This window comes from Astyanax mexicanus, chromosome 19 (assembly GCF_023375975.1).
Source record: "Astyanax mexicanus isolate ESR-SI-001 chromosome 19, AstMex3_surface, whole genome shotgun sequence".
NCBI lineage: Eukaryota > Metazoa > Chordata > Actinopteri > Characiformes > Acestrorhamphidae > Astyanax > Astyanax mexicanus.
The window spans coordinates 40,351,968-40,373,206 of record NC_064426.1 but is presented as its reverse complement, the minus strand read 5'-3'; the positions used below and the strand labels follow the sequence as shown (position 1 = coordinate 40,373,206).

The 21,239-nt window shown below is 34.8% G+C and overlaps 1 protein-coding gene across 1 annotated transcript; it reads right to left on the bottom strand.

Moving 5' to 3' along the window:
* Positions 1-157: 157 nt before the first annotated feature.
* ccnf (cyclin F) lies at positions 158-20,112 on the bottom strand. The gene is made up of 17 exons (XM_007232186.4): positions 19,905-20,112; positions 17,118-17,272; positions 15,969-16,075; positions 15,808-15,875; positions 14,341-14,537; positions 11,457-11,510; positions 10,229-10,333; positions 10,070-10,147; positions 8,751-8,902; positions 8,451-8,615; positions 5,830-5,953; positions 5,455-5,635; positions 4,965-5,052; positions 4,403-4,502; positions 3,675-3,808; positions 2,854-3,026; positions 158-1,597 (listed from the first exon to the last, which is right to left on the bottom strand). Exons 1-17 carry the CDS (start codon positions 19,915-19,917, stop codon positions 1,122-1,124), a joined length of 2,370 nt encoding a protein of 789 aa, XP_007232248.3. The 5' UTR covers positions 19,918-20,112; the 3' UTR covers positions 158-1,121.
* Between the last annotated feature and the right edge of the window lie 1,127 nt (positions 20,113-21,239).

The following is a 21,239-nucleotide window of genomic DNA, read 5'->3' as shown; positions in this document are numbered from 1 at the left end:
AAAATACACAATCAGTGCCCTGAAAAAGTGGAGTAAACCAGTTCTGTTCAGTTAAACCAGTTTTTGGCAGCAAATACTACACAGTACCAGAATGTCGGAACAAATTTCTGCATTTTATGAAAATACTTGAAATACATGGATATTTGTTTTTGTAAAAAAAAAAAAAAAAAAAAAAGTAAGTAACAAAAGATATTACACAAATATACATATTAATGTACATATATATACATAAAAAAAAAAAAACTTCTTATACAAGTCCTTGATAGTCTTTTCTTTTTTCTTTTTTTGTCTTTTGGGCAGGATGATGTGAAACAGGTAGAGTTTAGTAAAGTTGAGGTGTAGATTTATAGCACAGGTCTCGTACAGAAAGAGAGGCTAGAGATATACTTGCTGTTTGCGTAGACAACCTTTCTACATTGTATGAATGTAACAGTCCATATACTTTATATACTCGCATAATGCTTATATGGCATGTTTGGTACTGGAGGCTTCCACTAGGGGGCTCCACTTGCCAACATGGAACAGACTCATATATATACACACACATATAGATATGACTTATTAGTCAGACACAGGTAGCCATTCTTTAAAGCAAATTTCCATCATGCTGACATTTTTGTGCATACTGCACCTTGCATGTGTATTACGTTCATTTCTAAATGGTGCGCAACACTCGTGCATGCAAAAATGCGTAGTTAACAGCAAGAATATCTCTAGCATAACATATTTCCAGTGGTTTGATATGGTTTGAGGATTGAGTTGTGTTTTTTTTTTGTCGTCAATGCTTAAAGCCTTAGTTATTCAACATTCATCCTTTATTCTTCATTAACTACACAGGAACGAAGTATTTAAGCATGGCAGCATTGCACTGCATGGTGGTCAGGTTTCCTCTTATCCTGTTATACATTAATAGTTAATTATATAATTCCCCTTTTCTGTTCTTATGTAAATGTGATGCTAATCACAAAATAAAAGCTAATAGAGGTCAATTAGGCTATTAACATAATGCTAAATGCCAATTACCGTCTATTAGCGTGCTTTTCTTCATATGTTTACGCATTTTTTGAAAGTTCAGTGAATAATCAATAGACTGATGTAAACTTATTCAGTTATGGAGTCTGTTAGCTGAGAAATGAGGCATTACTGACGCCCATCTCGATTTCCTCTTCGTCCACTTCCATCCCTTCTCCACTATGTGCCGCCGTGTTCTTCCTCTTTACCTGCCGGTGGGCGGAGTCACAGGGGCGCTGCATGGGCACCAGGAGGCGGAAGCCGGGCGAGGCGGAGGCGGACCCCAGGGTAACAGGGGAGAGCGAGCACGGCACCAGTGTGGATCCGGTGGAGGTAGAGGGGCTGCTGCTGCTGCTCTGGACGGAGGAGTAGCCGGAGCTGTGGAGGTCGATGCAGAGCAGCGGTTTGGAGTTGAAGGAGGAGGAGGACCCGGGCTGGCGGAACCGAGGTCTGCTGCAGACGCTCTCCGCAGACGCCGCATCGACGGTGGCGGTTGTTTCCTCTTCGCTCATGCTGTCGTCGCTGGAGAGAGCCCGGCAGTGCAGGGAGTCTGTGAACGGCTGCAGCTGGAAAGCGAGAGCTGAGGCTGAAAAAACAAGAAAAATAAGAGGAGCAATACATTAAATTCGAGAATACAAACAAATTTTTATATTTTAAGTTCTTTCAAAATTTCAAACAAATACATAAAAGCAAAGCATGCAATTTGAGGAGAATTGAAGATTGAATGCAAAAAAAAAAAGGCAAAAAACTGGTATAGTTGATACAGAACCCCTTTTCTCTGCAGTAAAATAAGTTATTTACATTCTAAAACCATTGCAGGATATGGACATCATCCTACAGGACACTTAGAGAAGCTGCCTGTTCACTCTACTCCACCTAATTTCAGATCAGTAAGAGAAATCAACCCTAAACACTGCATGTTTGATAATTAACAAAAAAAACTAGACAACTGTGGCCAAACGAACTGTTTGAAGGACACAAAATGTTTGTACTCAGGAAAAGGAGTGTTAAGCGGTTAAATCAATACTTTATTTTTTGCCTACATTGTAAATGAATACTAAAGTCATCAAGACTACGAAAGAATACATAAGGAATGATGTAGTAACTTAAGTGTTAATTTTTTTTTTACTTTGAAACATTTAGGTGCTTTTAATCGGAAAAGCTGTTAACTTGATGAAACTGGCACTCATCAGGGCTAGCCCAGATACCCACATCATAACATTTTTCAAGGTATTTTTCGCAACTGCACTTGAGGACACTTCCAAAGTTCTTGAAACTGACTTTCAGAATAACTGATCTTCATTTCTTCATTTTTTTTTTACTTTTCTTTATTTAGTTGAGTAGTTGTTGCTTCTCATAATCTGGATTAGAACATTACTCAAATATCCACTATTCACTGTATACCTGTAACTCTACCTCTTCACTACTTTACTTTAACTGATGCTCTCAAACCTTTACATTAAGAGACAAGAAATTCAAGTAATTAACTCTTGATGAGTTCAGCACAGCTGTTAACTGAAAGCCTGAATTCCAGGTGACTATCTCATAAAACTGACTGAGAAAATCCAGCAGAGATGTAAAAAACTGATCTGAGCAAGAGGTGCTACTATGAAGGAAGCAAAATATAGTTCTTGGAAGTTTAACATTAATTTTGTTCATATCGATATAGTAATATCATTTAAAAATTGATATATATTGAGATACAGGCCATATCGAACATATTGTAATTCTCCTTTCATATTTTATGCATTAATTGTACTGTGTATCATATGACCATGACGAACCGTAATTCAATATTACACTGCAATAGAACAGTTTCGATCACTTTAAAAAAAGACTTACTCTCAGCATCTCGCTCTCCTTCACTCTCTTGGTCGCCCTCATAGCCCGAGCATGAAGCGTCCAGACTCCAGTCCAGGATGTCTCCCAGCAGAGTCTCCTCCTGAGTGGACAGTTCGGCTGTAGGCGTGGCCATGAAGCTGCCCCGGTGATCCTGCAGGCTGTCCTCTCGCCTCCTGCAGTGAACAGAGACAGATTTTACAACTTAGTAACAGTGACAAAGATACAGGCTCTATACTGGCACAAATAATTGAAAAGAAAAAAGAAAAAAATTAATAAATAATGGAAAGAAAGAACCACGTAATAGAAAAAAATTGAAAAAGAAAATTGAACGATAAAGAAAGAATTGAAAGAAAAATATAAATAACTGAAGGAAACAAAAGAACGAAAATTTGAATGAAAAATAGACTGAAAGAGCAAAAGACAAAGTGAAAAAAAATACAATTTATGAAACAAATAAAATTGAAAGATAAAAAAAAATGGAAAAATAATTTAAGGAAACAAAGAAAATTGAGGGAAGAAAGAGTGAAAGAAAAAGATTGAATAGAAAAGAAAAAATACAGAAAGAAAGAAAGAAAAACAACAAAGGAAAAAAAAAGACCAAAAGAAAGAAAAATAATGGACCAAAGAAAGAGTGAAAGGAAGAGCAAAAGAAAGAAAATTGACAAAAAGAAAGAAAAATTGAAAAAGAAAATTGAAAGCTAAAAAAGAAAGTGAAAAAGACTTGAAGGAAACAAAGAAAATGGACTGAAAGAATAAAAGACAAAGAATTGAAAGGAAAAAGAAAATTAAAAAGAAAGAAAAGATATGAAAACAGTTCCTACCTCTTGCTGTTGCTCCCGGGAGAAGACAGGAAGCTGTGGATGTCGGCTGAGTGGCTGCTGGAAGTGGGAGGATCGATCTGAGGTTCTACCTCTGGAACCTGCAGCACCTGACACAGCTCCTTAAACCCAATCACCTGCAAATCACAATCAACCAATCAGTAATCAGTAACTCTATATTACATCTTTATGAGTTCTTCCTTAGATCCTCATATTACATCCTAAAATCCAACAGGACATAAAAACACCTGCAATTACACCAAATACATCTTAAACAACCACAACAGGACTGCAATGAGAACACCTCTGTTGGGATGGTTTGTGTGTGTGTGTGTGTGTGTAATATCTAAATTTGCATGTGACTCCTTTCCTTAGAAGAGCAGTCAACATTTACATAATGACAGACTAAAAGACCAAGAAGATTCAACTGTAGAGCTGAACGATATGACCGTTTTATCATATTGGTGATACAGAATGTGCAATCGTAATAGGAGTGCTGAATAATTGGATGGAGTGAAACTAGAGGTGGACAATATAATGATCTTTTATTGTATCGTAATAAATCTTTAGTGCATTGAAAATATACTTATTTAAGCATTAAACAGTGCTTTAACACCACTAATCTAACTGTATACTTTAATGCAGGGAGTGTTTTTAAATAAGTAACTAAAAATAAATCAGTTATATTGGATGATGTGCAGTAAAAACTGAACAGAAATCACTGTACTCACTGTCTCTTTGCTGATCTGATGATAGGCGTCGTTTTCAAACCTCTGCTTCACACCGATTAAGGAGACGTGCCTGTAGTCTTTGGGAGCATCTTGACTGAAACTGATAAAGAACAGGGGGAAAAAAAATCATAAATTATTTTGGTGACTGACCTTTTAGGAAATTATACATATATTTAATACATAAAAAATATAAAAATAAAAAGAAACTAAATCGGCAAAGAACCTACTTCTACAAGCGGCAAAAAAGCACTCAGTAACAACAAAAGCAATAATGCTTAAATGATATATAAAAAATAAATAAATACATACATAAAAAAAATAGTATTGCTATTAATCTCAAATTCTGTGGAAAAAAAAAAATCATGTTCTTTATTTGGTATGCCAAATGTATCATTTTGTTCAGTTTTAGCAAAAAAATAAAAAATAAATAAAATACTGTGACAAAAAAATAAATAAAATAAAAATAAAACAAACAGAATACCTATAGATTACAAAATCGTGAACATCCTCTACAGTCATGTGTATCCATCAAGTCAGTTTATCAAAAAGCATTAGAACTCACCACTTAATATAAAGCAGCAAAGCAGAGGACACCAGATCCTGTTTAGAGAAGCCAGTGTTCTCCACAAGCTGTACCGGCCAAACAGGAGCTGCGGAGAAACAGAGGAAATTAAGTACAATAAAAATAAATATATAAATAATAAAAAAAAAAATTATATATATATATATATATATATATATATATATATATATATATATATATATATATATATATATATATATATATATATATATATATATATATATTTTTTTTTTTTTTTTTTTTTTGAAAATGCAGGGTGTTATAGTTATATATATATATATATATACACCTGTTTAGCAAAAATATTAACGTGCAATAATATTATGGTCTGCAAAAAATAACTAAGGTCATGTCCAAACATCTTAAATATAATAGTATGGTAATATCCAGATATTTTTAAATAAATCAATAATATGAAAAGCATGAAAGGCCTTGGCACACCCAATTAAAACATTACATTTTTATGTACCATAATTGTGTATTGCCCGGGTGAGCAGCAGGATGGCACAGGCGAGGTGGGCAGGGCTGGGAACAGAGAGGGGTGAGCAGAGCAGAGACAGTTCACAGATGTAGCTGTAGAGATGGGTGCTCCTCCGTTCCATGGGCAGGAGAGACTGCAGCACCTCGCCGTAATCCAGCAGCGTGGGAATCTGAGGGATAAACAGCATTTCACACATTACATACTGTACTGGATTAGGGAATTAATTGGATTTATTGTTGTTTCAATGTAACAGAACCTAACCACCAATATTCTTCACCGCAGATTTATTAACCCTATTCATTGGATTATAGCACCACAACGCTCTTTTTGAAAGTTTAATATGTTTTTATTTAAAATACTGACCCTGATCTTCCCCTCCAGTACAGAGATGACCTCCCCCATCATCCGGACCAGATCCTCATACTGATAAGTGTTATCAGTGAGCCACACGGCCTCTCGGATGGTCAGAATGTCTTTACTGATATACCTGGAGAGAAGAGAGAAAAAAAAGAAAGAATAGTTAGTTTAAAATGTATTCTGTAAAATGTTTAAGTGTTTGAGTAATCAGTAATAACACATGAATGAACAATAACTGAATTAATGACTAAATAAATAAGAGAAAGGGAAAAATGTAAATCAATGAAAATATAGAAAAAGAAGTGGATGCAGAAGTAGAAGTAGAAGAATTAGAACTAAAAAAAAGAAGCAGAAGTAATAGAAGCAGAAGAACTAGAAGTAGAATTAGAACTAGAAAAAGTAGAACTAGGTGACAAACTGGAAAGCAGAAGAAGAAATAGAACTAGAAGAAATAGAACTAGAAGACAAAGAAGCAGAAGTAGTAGAAGTACAAGAAGTAGAATTAGAACTAGAAGGAAAACTAGAACTAGAAGGCGAAAAAGTAGAACATAGAAAGCAAAGTAGGAAGTAGAAGTATAAGAAGAATTAGAGCTAGAAGAAGCAGAATTTAGTTGAATTTGTTAAAGAAAAAACAAAATCCAGACTTCATTGGGCCCACACTGTAAACAAACCAAGACCCGACCATTTAAGCACATATTAGAAGTCTATCAAAAAAAACAAACAAAAAAAAAAACACACAAACACAGCTGCCCTAATAGCCCCCCAGGCTAGAACTCAACCATCAACCATCACTGAAAGATCTACATGTCCCTGGCCATTGATCATCGCTAACCACATCTCCACTGATTAAGTAGTAACTCAAATTACTCAAATTTAGGGGGAAAAAAACATAACCAAAAATAAAATACGCCATGCTGTGAGTCACAGTAAGGCAGAGATGTTTTGAAAAAAAAAAATGGAATTTGTAAATTCAGTGGAAAATGGCCATGCCAAATAAAGACAATGGCTCAGTCCCAAACCGGACACAATCATACCTAAATCATGGCATCTGTTAAATAGGATAAATGATAAATTCCAGCCCTTTAAGAAGAAAAAAAAAAAAAAAAAACAGCAGAGGAGATTCAGCATGTTAATGGGGTATCTGCGCAAGTGCAGCAGCCAGTACAAGCTGTTAAACATTTTTTTATGCCTTATTGATTTATTATCACTATAAATTGTTAATTATGTTTGTAGTGGCAAATCTGGCGGTGGCAATCTGACATTTGATTTTTCAGTATGTGTCTCTCTCCCTCTCTATTTAAGCAAATAAAAGGCTGGTGTTGCATGACTGGAAGTATGCGCTTGGTCATGTTAATAGTGAAATGTTACCTGAGAGACAGAGCTTTAGAATAAAACCATCTTTAGAAAGTTGACAAATTAATTTTTATTTTTATTTTTTTTTCCCACCACCACCCCCCCTCTTCGGAGGACCAATTTAACTTATTGTTTATTAGTGTTTATACAAAGTTTTTGGTACTGTGGGCATTGTGAGAAGAAAACAAAAATATTTAATAGAAAAAAAAGTAATAATAGAAAAAAAAAATAAAAATAAAAATAATAATAACAATAACAACAATAATAATAATAATAATAACAAATATATATATATATATATATATATATATATATATATATATATATATATATATATATATATATATATATATATATATATATAAAATAAAAAATAAGAAGTGGTGGATATTGGAGAAATGGGGGAAGAGAAAAATTTAATACATAGAAAAAAGAGAATTAATAATAATAATAATAATAATAATAATAATAATAATAATAACTGAACAATTTTTAAACCACAAGAGAAAAAGGAGAGGGGAAGAGAAAAAAAACAGATTATAGCAAACAAGATATATATTAGGAAACAACAACAAATAGATCTGAATATTTACAGAAAAAGAATGGAGAAATAGAAAAGGAAGATATATACATATATATTTGTTTCTTGTTTGATGTTATGTGGTAATAGATAGAGAGAGAAGAGAGACAAAGAGAGAGATAGTAAAGGTAGGTATCTGCCCTAAGTGTGTGTGTGTGTGTGTATGAAAGTTGTCAAATTAATTATAATAAAATATATATAAAAAAAAAAAAAAAAAAAAAATCAAGGTTGGTTGGTTTTATTGCCACTTTAGCATAAATTTGTCTATTTGGGGCATACACTTGGTTTTACATGTCTAGATAAAGTACAATTGTTCAAAGGTTATAGCATAAGGGAAACAAGCTGATGTGATAATATTAAAATCTTCCCTGGTGGTTTTTTTCCAAAAAGGTCTTTTATGTTCTTTTCTTGATAGTCAAATTGCCTTATATGGTTATAGGCAGGACAGTCGATAAGGATGCGTTTCATTGTTGGCGGGATGTTGCTTCGTCATGTGTTCATAAGGTGTGTGTTAGTTGTGAGTAACCTACGCGGCATCTCTTGTGTAGATTGTCCAATTTGATCTGGAGTTGTGCTTCTTCACAAGATTGTCCGTCTTCACAACGGCTGAATTTTTAATGCCGTTTATTTAAAAATCAAGGTAAAATGTATAAAAATGAAGGGAGGAAAAAAGCCATAGTGATCAGAGCCTCACCTGGTGCAGATCACCATGCAGGCGATGCCCAGCAGCTGCAGCCGAGTCTTAGCTACAGAACAGCGGGACAGGTAACGGTCCACACAGCCGACCGTCACGTGCAGAGCCAGACTGGAGAAATCCTTCATAGTGGTCACTTCCACCAACCAGTCCACCAGTATATACCTTACATAGGTAAAAAGGGGCGGGGTTAACTCTAGTCTGTGGTATGCAATAATTAAATCCAACCGTTCCCATTAAAAACACTTATACAAATCTGAAAGGATCAGAGTGATGAAGATTGAGAGGGTGAGGATGTACCTCATGGTGTCGTTGATGCTCTGTGTGTGCAGGTCACCGTTCTGTCGCACGCGAGAGGGGCAGGAGCGAAAGAGCTGAGCCACCAGTTCAGCACGACCTCGGGTCTCCAGACTCAGAGGATTCCCAGTAGCACAAGACTTCGCTAAAGACAGCTGTGAAAGTAGAGCAGAGATGAATGAAGTCATCTGATTGAAATATAATGTGGTTTGGAAAAGAAAAATAGCCAAATGCCATAAAAAAACGTAGCTAAAAATAAATACTTCAATCTTTGATACGCAGAGTGCATTATTAATACTTGGGAGTGTAGCCCAAGTTTGTTAACTAAGGCATTTCATTGTTGCAATCGAAGCTCTGATCAAAATATTATTTATTTTATTTCTATTTTTCCCCCCTTTTTTTTCTCAATTTAGCTATACCGACTGTCACCCATTCAGCTGCTACTCAGCTGTATATCCCCCCCTATCACTAGTGATGCCACAACACAAGGAGGGGGAAGACTAGCACACGCCTCCTCAGACACATGTGAAATCAGACTCCACCTCTTTTTTTTTTTTAACAGAGTACGCTTGGAGGAAAGCGCAGCGACTGGGTTCTGATACATCAGCTCACAGACGCAGCCTTGTGCTGATCCACATCACCCTAGGAGTGATTAAGGGAAAGAGTGCCATCTACAGTACCCACCCAGAGAGAGCAAGACCAACTGTGCTCTCTCAGGGCTCCAACAGCTGAAGGCAAACTGCATCACTGGGATTCGAATATAATGTTATGTTTTTCTGTCATGTTCATGTTTGGCTTTTTTTTTTTTTTTGGTAAAGACTAAACGTTCTAATCTGTAAACGTGCACCGTTTCATTAGTTGTAGACACTGAAGAAATTACTTAGTTCAGTCTTTGTTTTTAACCATAAAAAAAACCTATGCAAAAAAGCAAACATGTTCCTTTAAGAACACACATACTGTTAAATAACCAATCCAATTTTCCCTAATCCGATTTTTCCCACCCACTAACTAGAACTCCCCAATCACTCCAAAGCATCACTACAGCTTCAACACTCTCAGAGGAGGAAAGTGCTGAATCCCCAGCACTGATACACCAGCTAACAGATGCCTGCGCTGACCAGCATCACAATATGTGTGATGAGGGGAGAGAGGGCGCCACCTACTGTACCCACCCAGAGAGAAACAGCATGACCTACTGTACTCTCTCTCGAGCTCTCAGGGTCTGAACATAAAGATTTCCAAATTTAGAATGGTCATATACTGACATGTTTTAGCCAAAACTCAGTAGAGAAACAATAAAAAATAATATAATGGACACATACCTGAGCTTCCCAGCAGCCCTTGGCTGCATAGTCTCTGAGAGTTCTCAAACACTGCAGATATCTACCGGGGTCACTCATCTGTAGATCATAAACACAGCAGGTCAACAGAGGACTAATTTTGCACAACAGAAAAGATGATGATCAAGAAGTTCCTCTTACTGCTGAGCTGCGATTCTGCTCCCACAGCAGATACGAGCTCTGCACACTGCCACAGTTAGACGACTCCTCCAAAATCCTCACAGCTTCTGCCTGCTTTTCCTCATCCTTCAACAGAAAACATACAAAATGAATATACAATATAATATAATAGATACAAGAAACCTGGCACAAAACACTTAATCATAAACTTGGTGTTTTTTCATGATTCATTATGAATAACTCTTAATTAATTATGCTTTTCACACCCCTGCGTTTTCACACAACGCAATAAAAAAACAGGAACAGCATTCATCTACCAATGGTCTAATCAGAAGATACAGAGAAAGAGAGAGAGATTAACTGTATAATAAAAGGAGTTTTGGTCACAATATCTGCTGCTATTTGATTTAAGTCAAAAATAAGTCTTAAATACAGGGGTAACCTATGTGAATTTGTATTTTTTTAAAAGTTAAAAACAATCCAAATGTAGTTTAAAGTCTAAAGTCTAAAAACAGCTCAAAATTTAAGGTCTACTACCACTATACTGACTTTGGACCTGATAAAACACAGTGGATCAACACCAGCAGATGACATGTCTCTCCAACCATCACTCATTGGTGGAAACTTCACACTAGACCTCGAGCAGTTTGGACTGTGTGTCTCTCCACTCTTCCTCCAGACTCTGATCCCTTGATTTACAAATGAAATGATAAATTTACTGATGATCAGTGATGGTTTGGAGAGACATGTCTGTCATCTGCTGGTGTTGATCCACTGTGTTTTATCATCAAGTCTAAAGTCAGTGCAGTTTTGTTTTCCCACAAAATCTTACAGCACTTCATGCTTCCCTCTGCTGCTGATAACTTTTATGGAGATGCAGATTTCATTTTCCAGCAGGATTTGGCACACTGCCAAAAGTACCAATTGGTCTTATATAATATTCTAATTTACTGAGACAGTGATTTTGGGTTTTCATTGGCTGTGAGCCATAATCCTGTAAATATTGTGATAATATTGTGCCATATCGCCAAGCTCCATTAGGCGTGATTATGTATACCAATTAATTGTTTTTTTTTAAGTTCAAGAATAGTGACAAAGAAATATATTGTGATATAAATTTTGGCCATATTATCCATCACTATTGGACCTCAATGATTGCCACTCACAACATAGCCCGAAGTGAGATAATCAGCTGTGTTTTTTCACACCAATCCACCAAACTCAACATTTTTTTTTTACTTATACTCACATCAAACAGCCGCAGAACTCGAGCGAGGCAATGCAGTAACGCTCCTCTCCTCTCCTACAAAACAATAAATAAAGATCAGACAGAACCTCAGAATCACATTCTAATAACAGATTGTAATTTAGTTTAAATGTGATGATTCATGAAATGTTCATCTTGTTACCGAAGAGGATAAAATACTCCTCAATAAGCAAATACCAGGAATTATGGATTTATTGGTGTTTTAGTTTTACAGAAATTAATGACCAGTATTCTTCATAGCAGGTTTATTGCCTCTATACATTTTATTATAGCGCCACCATGTGAAGTAATGAAGCAGTAACTATAATTCGTCTAAATGGGCAGTGAATCTCAACGTTTATCTACTCATCTGCATTTTATACAGCAAAGACTTGGATTTTAGCCATTTTTATAAAATTTCATAGTTTAATTTCAAGCAGCTGATGAAAAAAAAAAAGAAAAAAAAAACAGAACCTTTTTCTGATTTTTAAATTTTTTGAATCTTGTAACAAATTATTAAGTAATTAAACCTACTTTTGTTACAAGATACAAAAAACATAAAAACAAAAAGAGATTGTTTTTTAATCTTCTTAAAATCCTGTAAGCAAAGGGCAGAAACAAAACAAAAAAATTAACATGAATGAAAACTCATTATCTGAAATAAGGTTTTCCATGACTTTTCCATGCCTTCAAGGCAGATTTTCATGACCATACGATTTTTTTTACATTTTTAAAACAATAAAACCGAAAATCAACTAAAACAATTACCAAAATTAATCATAGCAGGCCTAAATTTAATTTGATAAAAAAAATATATATATATATATTAGGGGTGTAACGGTATGCAAAAATCACGGTTCGGTACGTACCTCGGTTTTGGGGTCACGGTTCGGTACATTTTCGGTACAGTATAGGAACAAAATGCAGAACCATTTTCTTCCACAGCATGTTGTTTATTTAACCAAAAAATTGGCAATATACAAACTGAAACAGTAAACAAATATAAAGTGCTGCTTGGTACCATTAAGTTACCAGCCTTAAGCTATATACCATATTTGCACTACTGATATATACTATTTATACTGTCATTCCATCTCAATCACCATCAATATTGCACTATTGTCTTACGTATGTTTATTGTGTCTTGTTGTTTTGTACATATAGTGTCTCCCACTCTATTATATTATATATCTTTTTCTTTTTTTTACTTATATTTATATATCTATTTCTCCCCACACTACTGCACCTTGTTTTTGTCTAATGTATGTCTATTGTGTCCCTGCTGTATTGTACTCATAGTGTCTCCCATTCTCTTTTATTATATCTATTATCTGTACTTGCTGTAAAATTGGGAAGGAGAGTAACGTAATTTCAATTCTCTGTATGTCCTGTACATATGCAGTATTGACAACTACTTGACTTGACTTAAATGAAATATTCTCAAATGATTAACCAATGTTAAAAATTAAACAAAATAAAATTAAAAATAATAAATTGAATTCCCTTTAAACAGTAAACAAAACTTTCCACATGTAAAGTGCAGCACTCAGTTCCAGAATTCTAGTGTTACAGTATTCATTTTTACTCAATCTTCATATGTTTTGCCAAGAAAATCAGTTTGTCCACATTGTCAGCAGTGAGGGCAGATCTGCTGGCAGTTATAACGTCCCCAGCGCTTGAAAATACCCTCTATATACCCTCGATGCTATAAAAGCCCCAATGGATGCTGTAATGGCTTTTGCCCGATCTGAATTGTGATTGTAATGATGCCTGAACGCAGATATCAGTGGCGTTTGCACAACAGGGATTTTCTTTTTTGTCGCGGTAATTTTAGCACTTGGGTGGCTCTGTCTCAGATGACTTAGCATGTTTGAAGTTTTGCCCGAAACATAACCGACCTCAGCAAAACAATAACGACATACCGCTTTCGTTTTATCCACTTGTCTTTTTCCGTCGCAGGTTTTCACTGGGAAACCGCAGTGCTCCCAAACGGGAGATTTTAAAGACAGGGGAGGATTTTCTATCTCCGTTTGGTCGCTAGCTTCTGCCATAATGTCAAAATAGTCTCCACCATTCTCTGATACAGCAGACGCGTGCACCTCGCAAATGTGTTTTGAAGAGTGGTTAGGAAAGGCTCGACTGATTGGTTCGCCGTGCGACGTCGCCCCCACATGGTCACAAGAGCACGAATCACGAAAGAGTTGCTTTAAACATATCAAAGAACCTCCCCTTTACTACTACAATCACGTACTGGCATCTAATGAATATTAGATAGCCACATGTCGCGACAGCCACAGACCTAGGGTAGAACAGGCGCTGTGTAGAACATATAAACTGACTGTATTCGTTCGAAGGTCTGTTCGGTACGGTTCGGTACGAATACATTATACCGTTACAGGCCTAATATATATATATATATATATATATATATATATATATATATATATATATATATATATATATATATATATATATATATATATATATATATATATATATATATATTATTTTTTTATTTAAGCAATGTTGACACACAATCTTCAATAATAAAACGCATCAAATTCTGAGAGCTCCATCATGTACATCCAAAATACTGAACTAACTGAGCTTTTCTCCATCAATAGAAAGAAAAACAAACAAAACATTTGTAGACTGCAAATTTCCATGACCTTTCCAAAAGGTATAATAGCCTTTCCTAGGTTTTTTTTTTTCTCCAAAACTTAATTAGGGCTGAAAATTGCTATTTTGAAATGCCATGACTTTTCCAGTTTCACATTTTTTTTCTTCATGACCGTCCGAACCCTGAATTTTGCCCAAAACAGACAGAAAATCAAACTGAAACATTACTGTGACCTAATAATAATAATAATAATAATCTGATACTTACCAAGTTGGTATCACACTCTGCTTTCAGATGGTCATACACCACGGCCTTGCAGCAGCTCCCAGAGACGGACCAGGGCGGCCGGATGAAGAGCCAGATGAAGGGGTCGGCCAGGCTGGAGCGAACGCTCTCCGCCACGCTGAAGAACCGAGCCGCCATTTTTCCACACAGATCAGCCCGTCCCTCATCACTCAGCAGCGCTGGAGAGAAACAGCAGCAGAAACAAGATTTAACCAACTTTAACAGAACAAAAAACACAATTTCTTTCATTTTAAACACCTTTAACCACATGACGAGCCTTAAATCCATTCATTCAGATTCCTGACTGTTCACCTTCATAAATATTCTGTAAGTGAGCTCCATCTGTCTTTAAATGTAAGCTAAATTCACATAACAGGTAGAAGTGGCCCAAATTTGAGCTTCTGACCAAAAAAAGATATTTAGTATAGGCTGTCCACACTGTTAATCTTTTTATTGTACCCATATCTGACATCTGTCTTAAGAATTCATGTTTGGTAAGTGGCACATATGCTCTGCGACAGAGCCATGCTTCCCATTAAGTTTCACTTTAATTCTTCTTTCAGAATCTCAAGAGTGATTAATGAGTTCGGGCTGCAGCTGAGATTATCACTGAGAATTCATTCAAGATCACTGAAAAGGACCTGTTATTCAGCCACAGTCAGCTTTTTATTCATTTTAATTTTTTCTTTTACACCGCAGCCACATTTGGCCAATTCATTAGGAACACAAACATTTATGAGCTCTATTATCTTATTTTTCTGCCTCTGCAGCCATCACTTACTGCTGTTGTCCATTTTTCTGTCTACTTGCGCTCATTTTCCATTCTCTTCAAAGTGTTTTTTCCAGTTGTTCGTCATACAATTTCCAGATGTCGTGATGCCACACATCTAACTTCACACATGTAACTAAAAATTTCAGATTCAATGTGTTTTTTTTGCTGTTTACAAAACCATACAAACCACACACCTGTGTCACATATGAGGCAAAATATGGAATTTGGGCCACTTCTATATGCTGTGTGAAGGTAGCCAAATAGACTGCTTATTGGGTAAAATATGAATGGGAATTCCCAAAGCTCATCCAAATCCAATACAATCCAATAATGAGGTCAGGAAATCATATTTTATTAGTGACTCAATATTTTCAGAATTAATATTTTGATCTTCTGTTTAGAGTGTTTTGCTCTCTCCCCATTCAAAGAAATACAAGTCTGGTTTTGTGACTGGAAATAATAGCCAATCAGACCTAACGTAGGAACACGTATGGAAATTACTTGAATTGAAATTGAATTCTGGTAAAGTAAATATAGCTTCAATCTCATTTACATAAAGCTAACAGGCCTAAAACAACTTCCATTCATTAGTTGCATCATCAACAAACTACGATCAAACCAATTATAACTGATCTACTGCAATAATACTGCAGTGTAGACACTGATTAGAAACTTACGTCCTTCATTGTACAAATAAGCAATTCCCAGTTTCACAGCAGCCTCAAAGTTTCCTTTCTCTGCAGCTCTGAGGATAAAAAAAATGCAGGTTTAGAAGGACCAACAAATAAATTAAGATGAAACTATATTAATTTGTTGTGATAAGTAATTATCTGCATACTTCTCAAAAAGCCAGACAGTATCTGGAGCTGGCCAACGTTCCTTGAAGCTGACCCGTGCCCAGACACTCGAGTTGTTGTCGATGATATCACGGAGCTGAGGGTGCACCTACAGGAACAAAGCAACCCAAATTAAACATATAAACAGGCCTTTAGCAAGAATTATATATATATATATATATATATATATTATATTATTTTAAATTATATTACATAATATTATATTAAGCAAAATATTGGTTCTTTACACATACAAATATTTTCTCAAGTCAGGATATGGGAGGATAATATATAATCAATATATAATACAGGGTTCCTGCCGGTTTCAGTGAACTAGTGAATTTGTAAAATCTTTTAAATCAGTTCATCTTTAGAGCTGAGTAAAAAAGTAAGGTTTCGAATTTGACATTTTAAGAGTTCAAGACTTTGCAGAACCCTGTAACAGAAAAGGTTTCAATAACAGTGATGAGACATTTAGGCACATTTTTGATATTTAAACAATATAAAATATAACATTTACAGTAGTCACAGACCAACATCCCATATCAGCGTTTTTAACCCTTGTGTGGTGTTCATATTTTTGTTACTCGTTTACTTTGTTACTTGTATTTAATTCAGCAAAATTAAGCAATTTTACATTAAAATGCTTTACACATGCTTGCTTCACCTAAATTGCAGGCAATATAAACAGCTTACATGGTTAATATTTGCCCTTTACCTTTCTTATGTTACATTTCTTTTAAAAAAAGTGCTATTCTTTTTTTTTATTAGTTTTTTAATAAAATGTAAAAGAAAATGAATTTAACTCAAGATATGAGTAGAAAATTTGTTTAGTTTCAAATTTACAAATGAAGCAATGTTTATTAGCCCTTGGCCAAACATACTGTATGTAATATAAATGTGTAGGGGGGGTGTGTGTTTTGATATGTTTTTCACAAAAAAATGAGCCAATGCCAATGAGTTTGAGTTAGAAAAAATATTTTTTAGTATCATTTGATGAAAATGAACACCACACAAGGGTGCAAATGTTAATTTTAATATCTGATATTTTTTTAGCGATCTAAATTAGTAAAAAAGCTGATTAATATTGCCCATATTGTGCCTCCTTAAAACACCAGTTTTGCTTTGTTTCGCTTCATGTCTCCACTCACAGCTCGGACAGCCAGCAGATCCTCGGCGGAGAGGGACTGCAGAACATACAGCAGAACCTCCTCAGGAAGGGACAGCAGGGTCAGGGAGCGGGTCTGCTTTCGGACCCGTTTCCTCGCAGGCAGAGAATAACATTTAGAGCACCGACAGTGAAGCACTGGAAATTAAAAATGAGAAAAATTAGATTTAGACATTAATAAACATATATTAAGATTTTTTTTACATACAACTGAAATAGTTTTGCCATAGTAAACCATCAGCAGTAATAGCTTGATATGACATTAGTTCCCTAACTAGAAAAAGTCCTTCTGTTAAAAAAAAAAAAAAAAAAAGTTTCTGAAGAGACTTCATGATAGCCAAGTTAGCAAGGTTTGATTAACAAACTAACTACTTTTAACTACTTCCCTTCCTTCACTCCTCTATCCCATTATCTCCCTTTGACCTCCTTTAGGCCCTATATAAAGATGTTTTTAACATCTATTACTTTTGTACTTCACTACTGTAAGTCGCTTTTGGAAAAAAGCATCTGCCAAATGTAATGTAATTAATACAAGTTTTTATACGTTGTAAGTACTTCCTAATAGACGTCACAATAAAGAACTCCTATGATTTACAGGCATTCAAGGAAACTTTGTCACTCACATCACATGTGGTAAATAAGGTGGAACGAAATTGTAATCTTACAATCCAGTTCCACCCAAAAAACTATTTTTAACAAAATAAATATATAATAGAATGAAAGTAAAATAAGAGCAAAATATATATATATCAAGATGAATATACAAAATAAAACACATAATAGAAGTGTAGGGAAATAGCATTAACATGAAATCCAGAGTGTTAGTTTTGCCCTAGCATCATGGACAGACAGATATACAGATAATGTTACTTTATTGATAACGAAGAAAATTTAGCAATGATGATGGATGATAACTAACACAAATCATAGTTACCAACTGGATGAACCACCAGTTATAGTTCTAGATAGCTAGCCTGTATGTGTGAAAAGTGTTTGTTAGTTAGTTTAACTAAGTTATATAATCGGAAGTCATATGAAAAGTCCCTCCTTAAAAACAAGGCCTAGAGACTTTTAAAGCATTAGTTATTATATTAAAAATTAGTAGCTATTTATAAATTCTGGAGCGACTCCATAGCTAAACTAAGAAATACTCTTGTTTATTTCATATAAATATATGAAAGTAGTTAACTAGCTATGAAGCTACTTAAAAAAAACTATTATACATTATTATATTTTAACAATAAGAAAAGCATATGACTTAACGACTTAAAACACATTTACACTGCCTGTATTTAGTAAGATACCAACAGCTTTAGTGAGCTATAACTGGCTCTCCTAGATAGCTAGCAAGCTAAGCTACTTAGTTCCCTCCTTAAAATCTAGGGCTTAAGAGTTTTAAAGTATTACTTATTATTATATTTAAAATAATCAGCTGGTTATGAATTCTAAAGGAGACTCAATGACAGCTAAACTAACAAATACCCTACTTGGGGTTATTTCATAAAATGTTGCTTAGAAGCTTTAATATTATGCAAGATATAACGTTATTTAGTTCAGCTTCTTAAAGTCACACAGTCACATAGCCTGTTAATTACATCTCCCTAGCCATACGAAGATATAACTAATAACTACATATTCTAGTAGGTTATATTGTTAAAAAACATTTGAGTTAGCTCAAGTTATATTTAAAATGGTAATTATTGGTATTATTTGGAAGTTCCTGGCTGGGTTTTGGGTCCTTAGCTAGCTAAGTTAGCTAGGTTAACTAACAAACTGTTGCTTAGATCATTTGAAAAGTCCATCCTTACAAAAAACTAGGGCTACAGTGTTTTAAAGCATTAGCTAACTATCTTTATATCACTTAAAATGCTCATCTACTTAACCGAATTTTCATATGATGAGAGATATTTAGCCACATATTTAAACATAGTCACTTAGCCTGGATAAACCAACAACAGTTATAGCTAACTTACTTAGCTATGAAGCTGCATAATTAACTTAGTATTCCTTAGCCCACTTTAATAATAAGAAAATCATATGATTTAACTACTTAAAACACATTTATACAGCCTGTAATTATATGAACCAGCGGCAGCTATAACTTAGTTAGCTAGCTAAGCTATAGTTAGCTTACATCATTTGAAAAGTCCCTCCTTAAAAACTAGGGCTAAAGAGTTGTGAAGCATTAGCAATCATTATATTTAAAATGATTAATTTAATTTGGTTATAGTATTAGATTTCGATAGATTTTAAGAAAATTTCATACAAGTAAAAGTCTTTATATGATGTGGGATATATTTACTTATTTAAACCACCAACAGCTAACGTAAGGTTAACCTATAGCTTAGCTTCCTGGTTGAGAAGCTATAACTAGTAGGTTAACTATATTTGCGATTATATTGATTAGTATATTGTTTTAAAAGATTTGAGTAAGCTAAAGCTTTATTTAAAGTCATTATTTTTATATTCTTGGCTGTTTCTGTTTGAGTTTTGAGTCCTTAGCTAGCTAGTTAACGTTAACTACCTAACCTAGGTTACTTGTATGTTATCTGTAACCTACAATATAATGTTAGCTAAACAAAATCAGACCTTAAACAGAGTTATCAGCAACCCACATTAACAGAAATATGTTTTTGAAAATATAAACAAATACATAAATAGGCAGTTTGACTAAATAACACTAGGCATTGGAGCTGAATCAGTGCTAACGCTAGCTAACCTAAGCTAACTGTATCAACATAACTCAGATAAACTCATCTGAATCACTTACCGCCCGCTTTCATTTCAGTAGAAGATGAGCCCTGTTGGTAACTAGTCCCCGAAACTAGTGAATTATACACAATTTTCAGTTAAATTCTGAATATATATAAATATATTTATAAATATATTAAACAGTATAAGCTACAGGGAGCCGCTAACCCCAGTGCTGGGCTGTTGATTAATTTTAAGCACACCGCCTGAGCCTCAGATCCTGCCCCAGGCACTTAGCCCCGCCCATGCGCAAAGGTTTAAACATCAACCTCGGGAGCTCATAGGCTACAATCCGGGCCCGCCCCTCAAAACCCCGCCCCGCCGATTTGCGCAGACGCACAAGTCGGCGTACAATTGGTGTATGCCTCGAATACTGAAATCCGCTCCTCTGATTGGACAGACGGATGCTATTTCGAATTGCGCGTTTCCCATGTTGTTGCTATTGGTCGATACATTTAAAGGTATATTTTTGGGCGGGATTTACATTTGAAGTTTAAAAAAAGTTGTAAAAGTGTGTTGAATATAGATTTTAAATAGTAATCAGGATATTATAGAGCCTGAAACACGATGGATAGTTTAGATTAGATTACATCTATTGATCCATTCTTGATGAATGGACCAATAGAAATACTTTAAAATGGAAAACAATATTTTTACATTGACATCCAATGAAAGTTTAGACGTTGCTGTTTTGGAGATATTTGTTTTGCATTGGACAGTGACGATATGCAGTTATGAAATGAACAAAAAAGTCAAAACACACCAAAATATGTTTAATATTAAATATTATAGATTATAGATTAAAATCTTTAAGATAAGATTGGACCTTTTGCTTTGATGCCAACTTTGTCCACTCTTGGCTGATTCTATCAGTTAGTTTTATGAGGTAGAACCTGGAATGGAAACTTCCAACTGTTCTAGAGATGCTGCCTCTTTATAACTGCTTTTTCTTTACTCTATGCTCCAACTTTAATAAATTAAATACAGCAATACAAAAAAAGGTTGAACAAGAATATGTGTCTAAATTTTCGACTGGTACTATATGAGCTGATTTAATGGTAAATATACTAAAGCCTTAAAAGTGAGCTTTAACATGTTAAATTCATTAAAGTGCAGCAAATATAATATAAATAACAATAATAATTATACTCATTCTTTTTTTCCAGTTTGGGTGGAATTTGGCTAACATTGAATGCATGAGTTAAAATCAAATCATGAAATCCTGAGTTGAATTGGTTCTTCTTGTTTTATTCAACTTCTATATTACTGTGTATCCAGTCATTTCATTTGGTCTGAGTAGGAAATCTGACATGGGTGAAGAATTCCAGCTAAAATTCCCTCCTGGGAACTTGGA

Excerpts from the sequence above, each read along its gene's own strand:
- ccnf (XM_007232186.4), bottom strand. Across the intron at positions 15,876-15,968 it reads ACTGTCTGGCTTTTTGAGAA|AGCTGCAGAGAAAGGAAACT; the intron begins GTATGCAGATAA and ends TTTTATCCTCAG. Across the intron at positions 11,511-14,340 it reads CAGAGTGTGATACCAACTTG|GAGAGGAGAGGAGCGTTACT; the intron begins GTAAGTATCAGA and ends ATTGTTTTGTAG.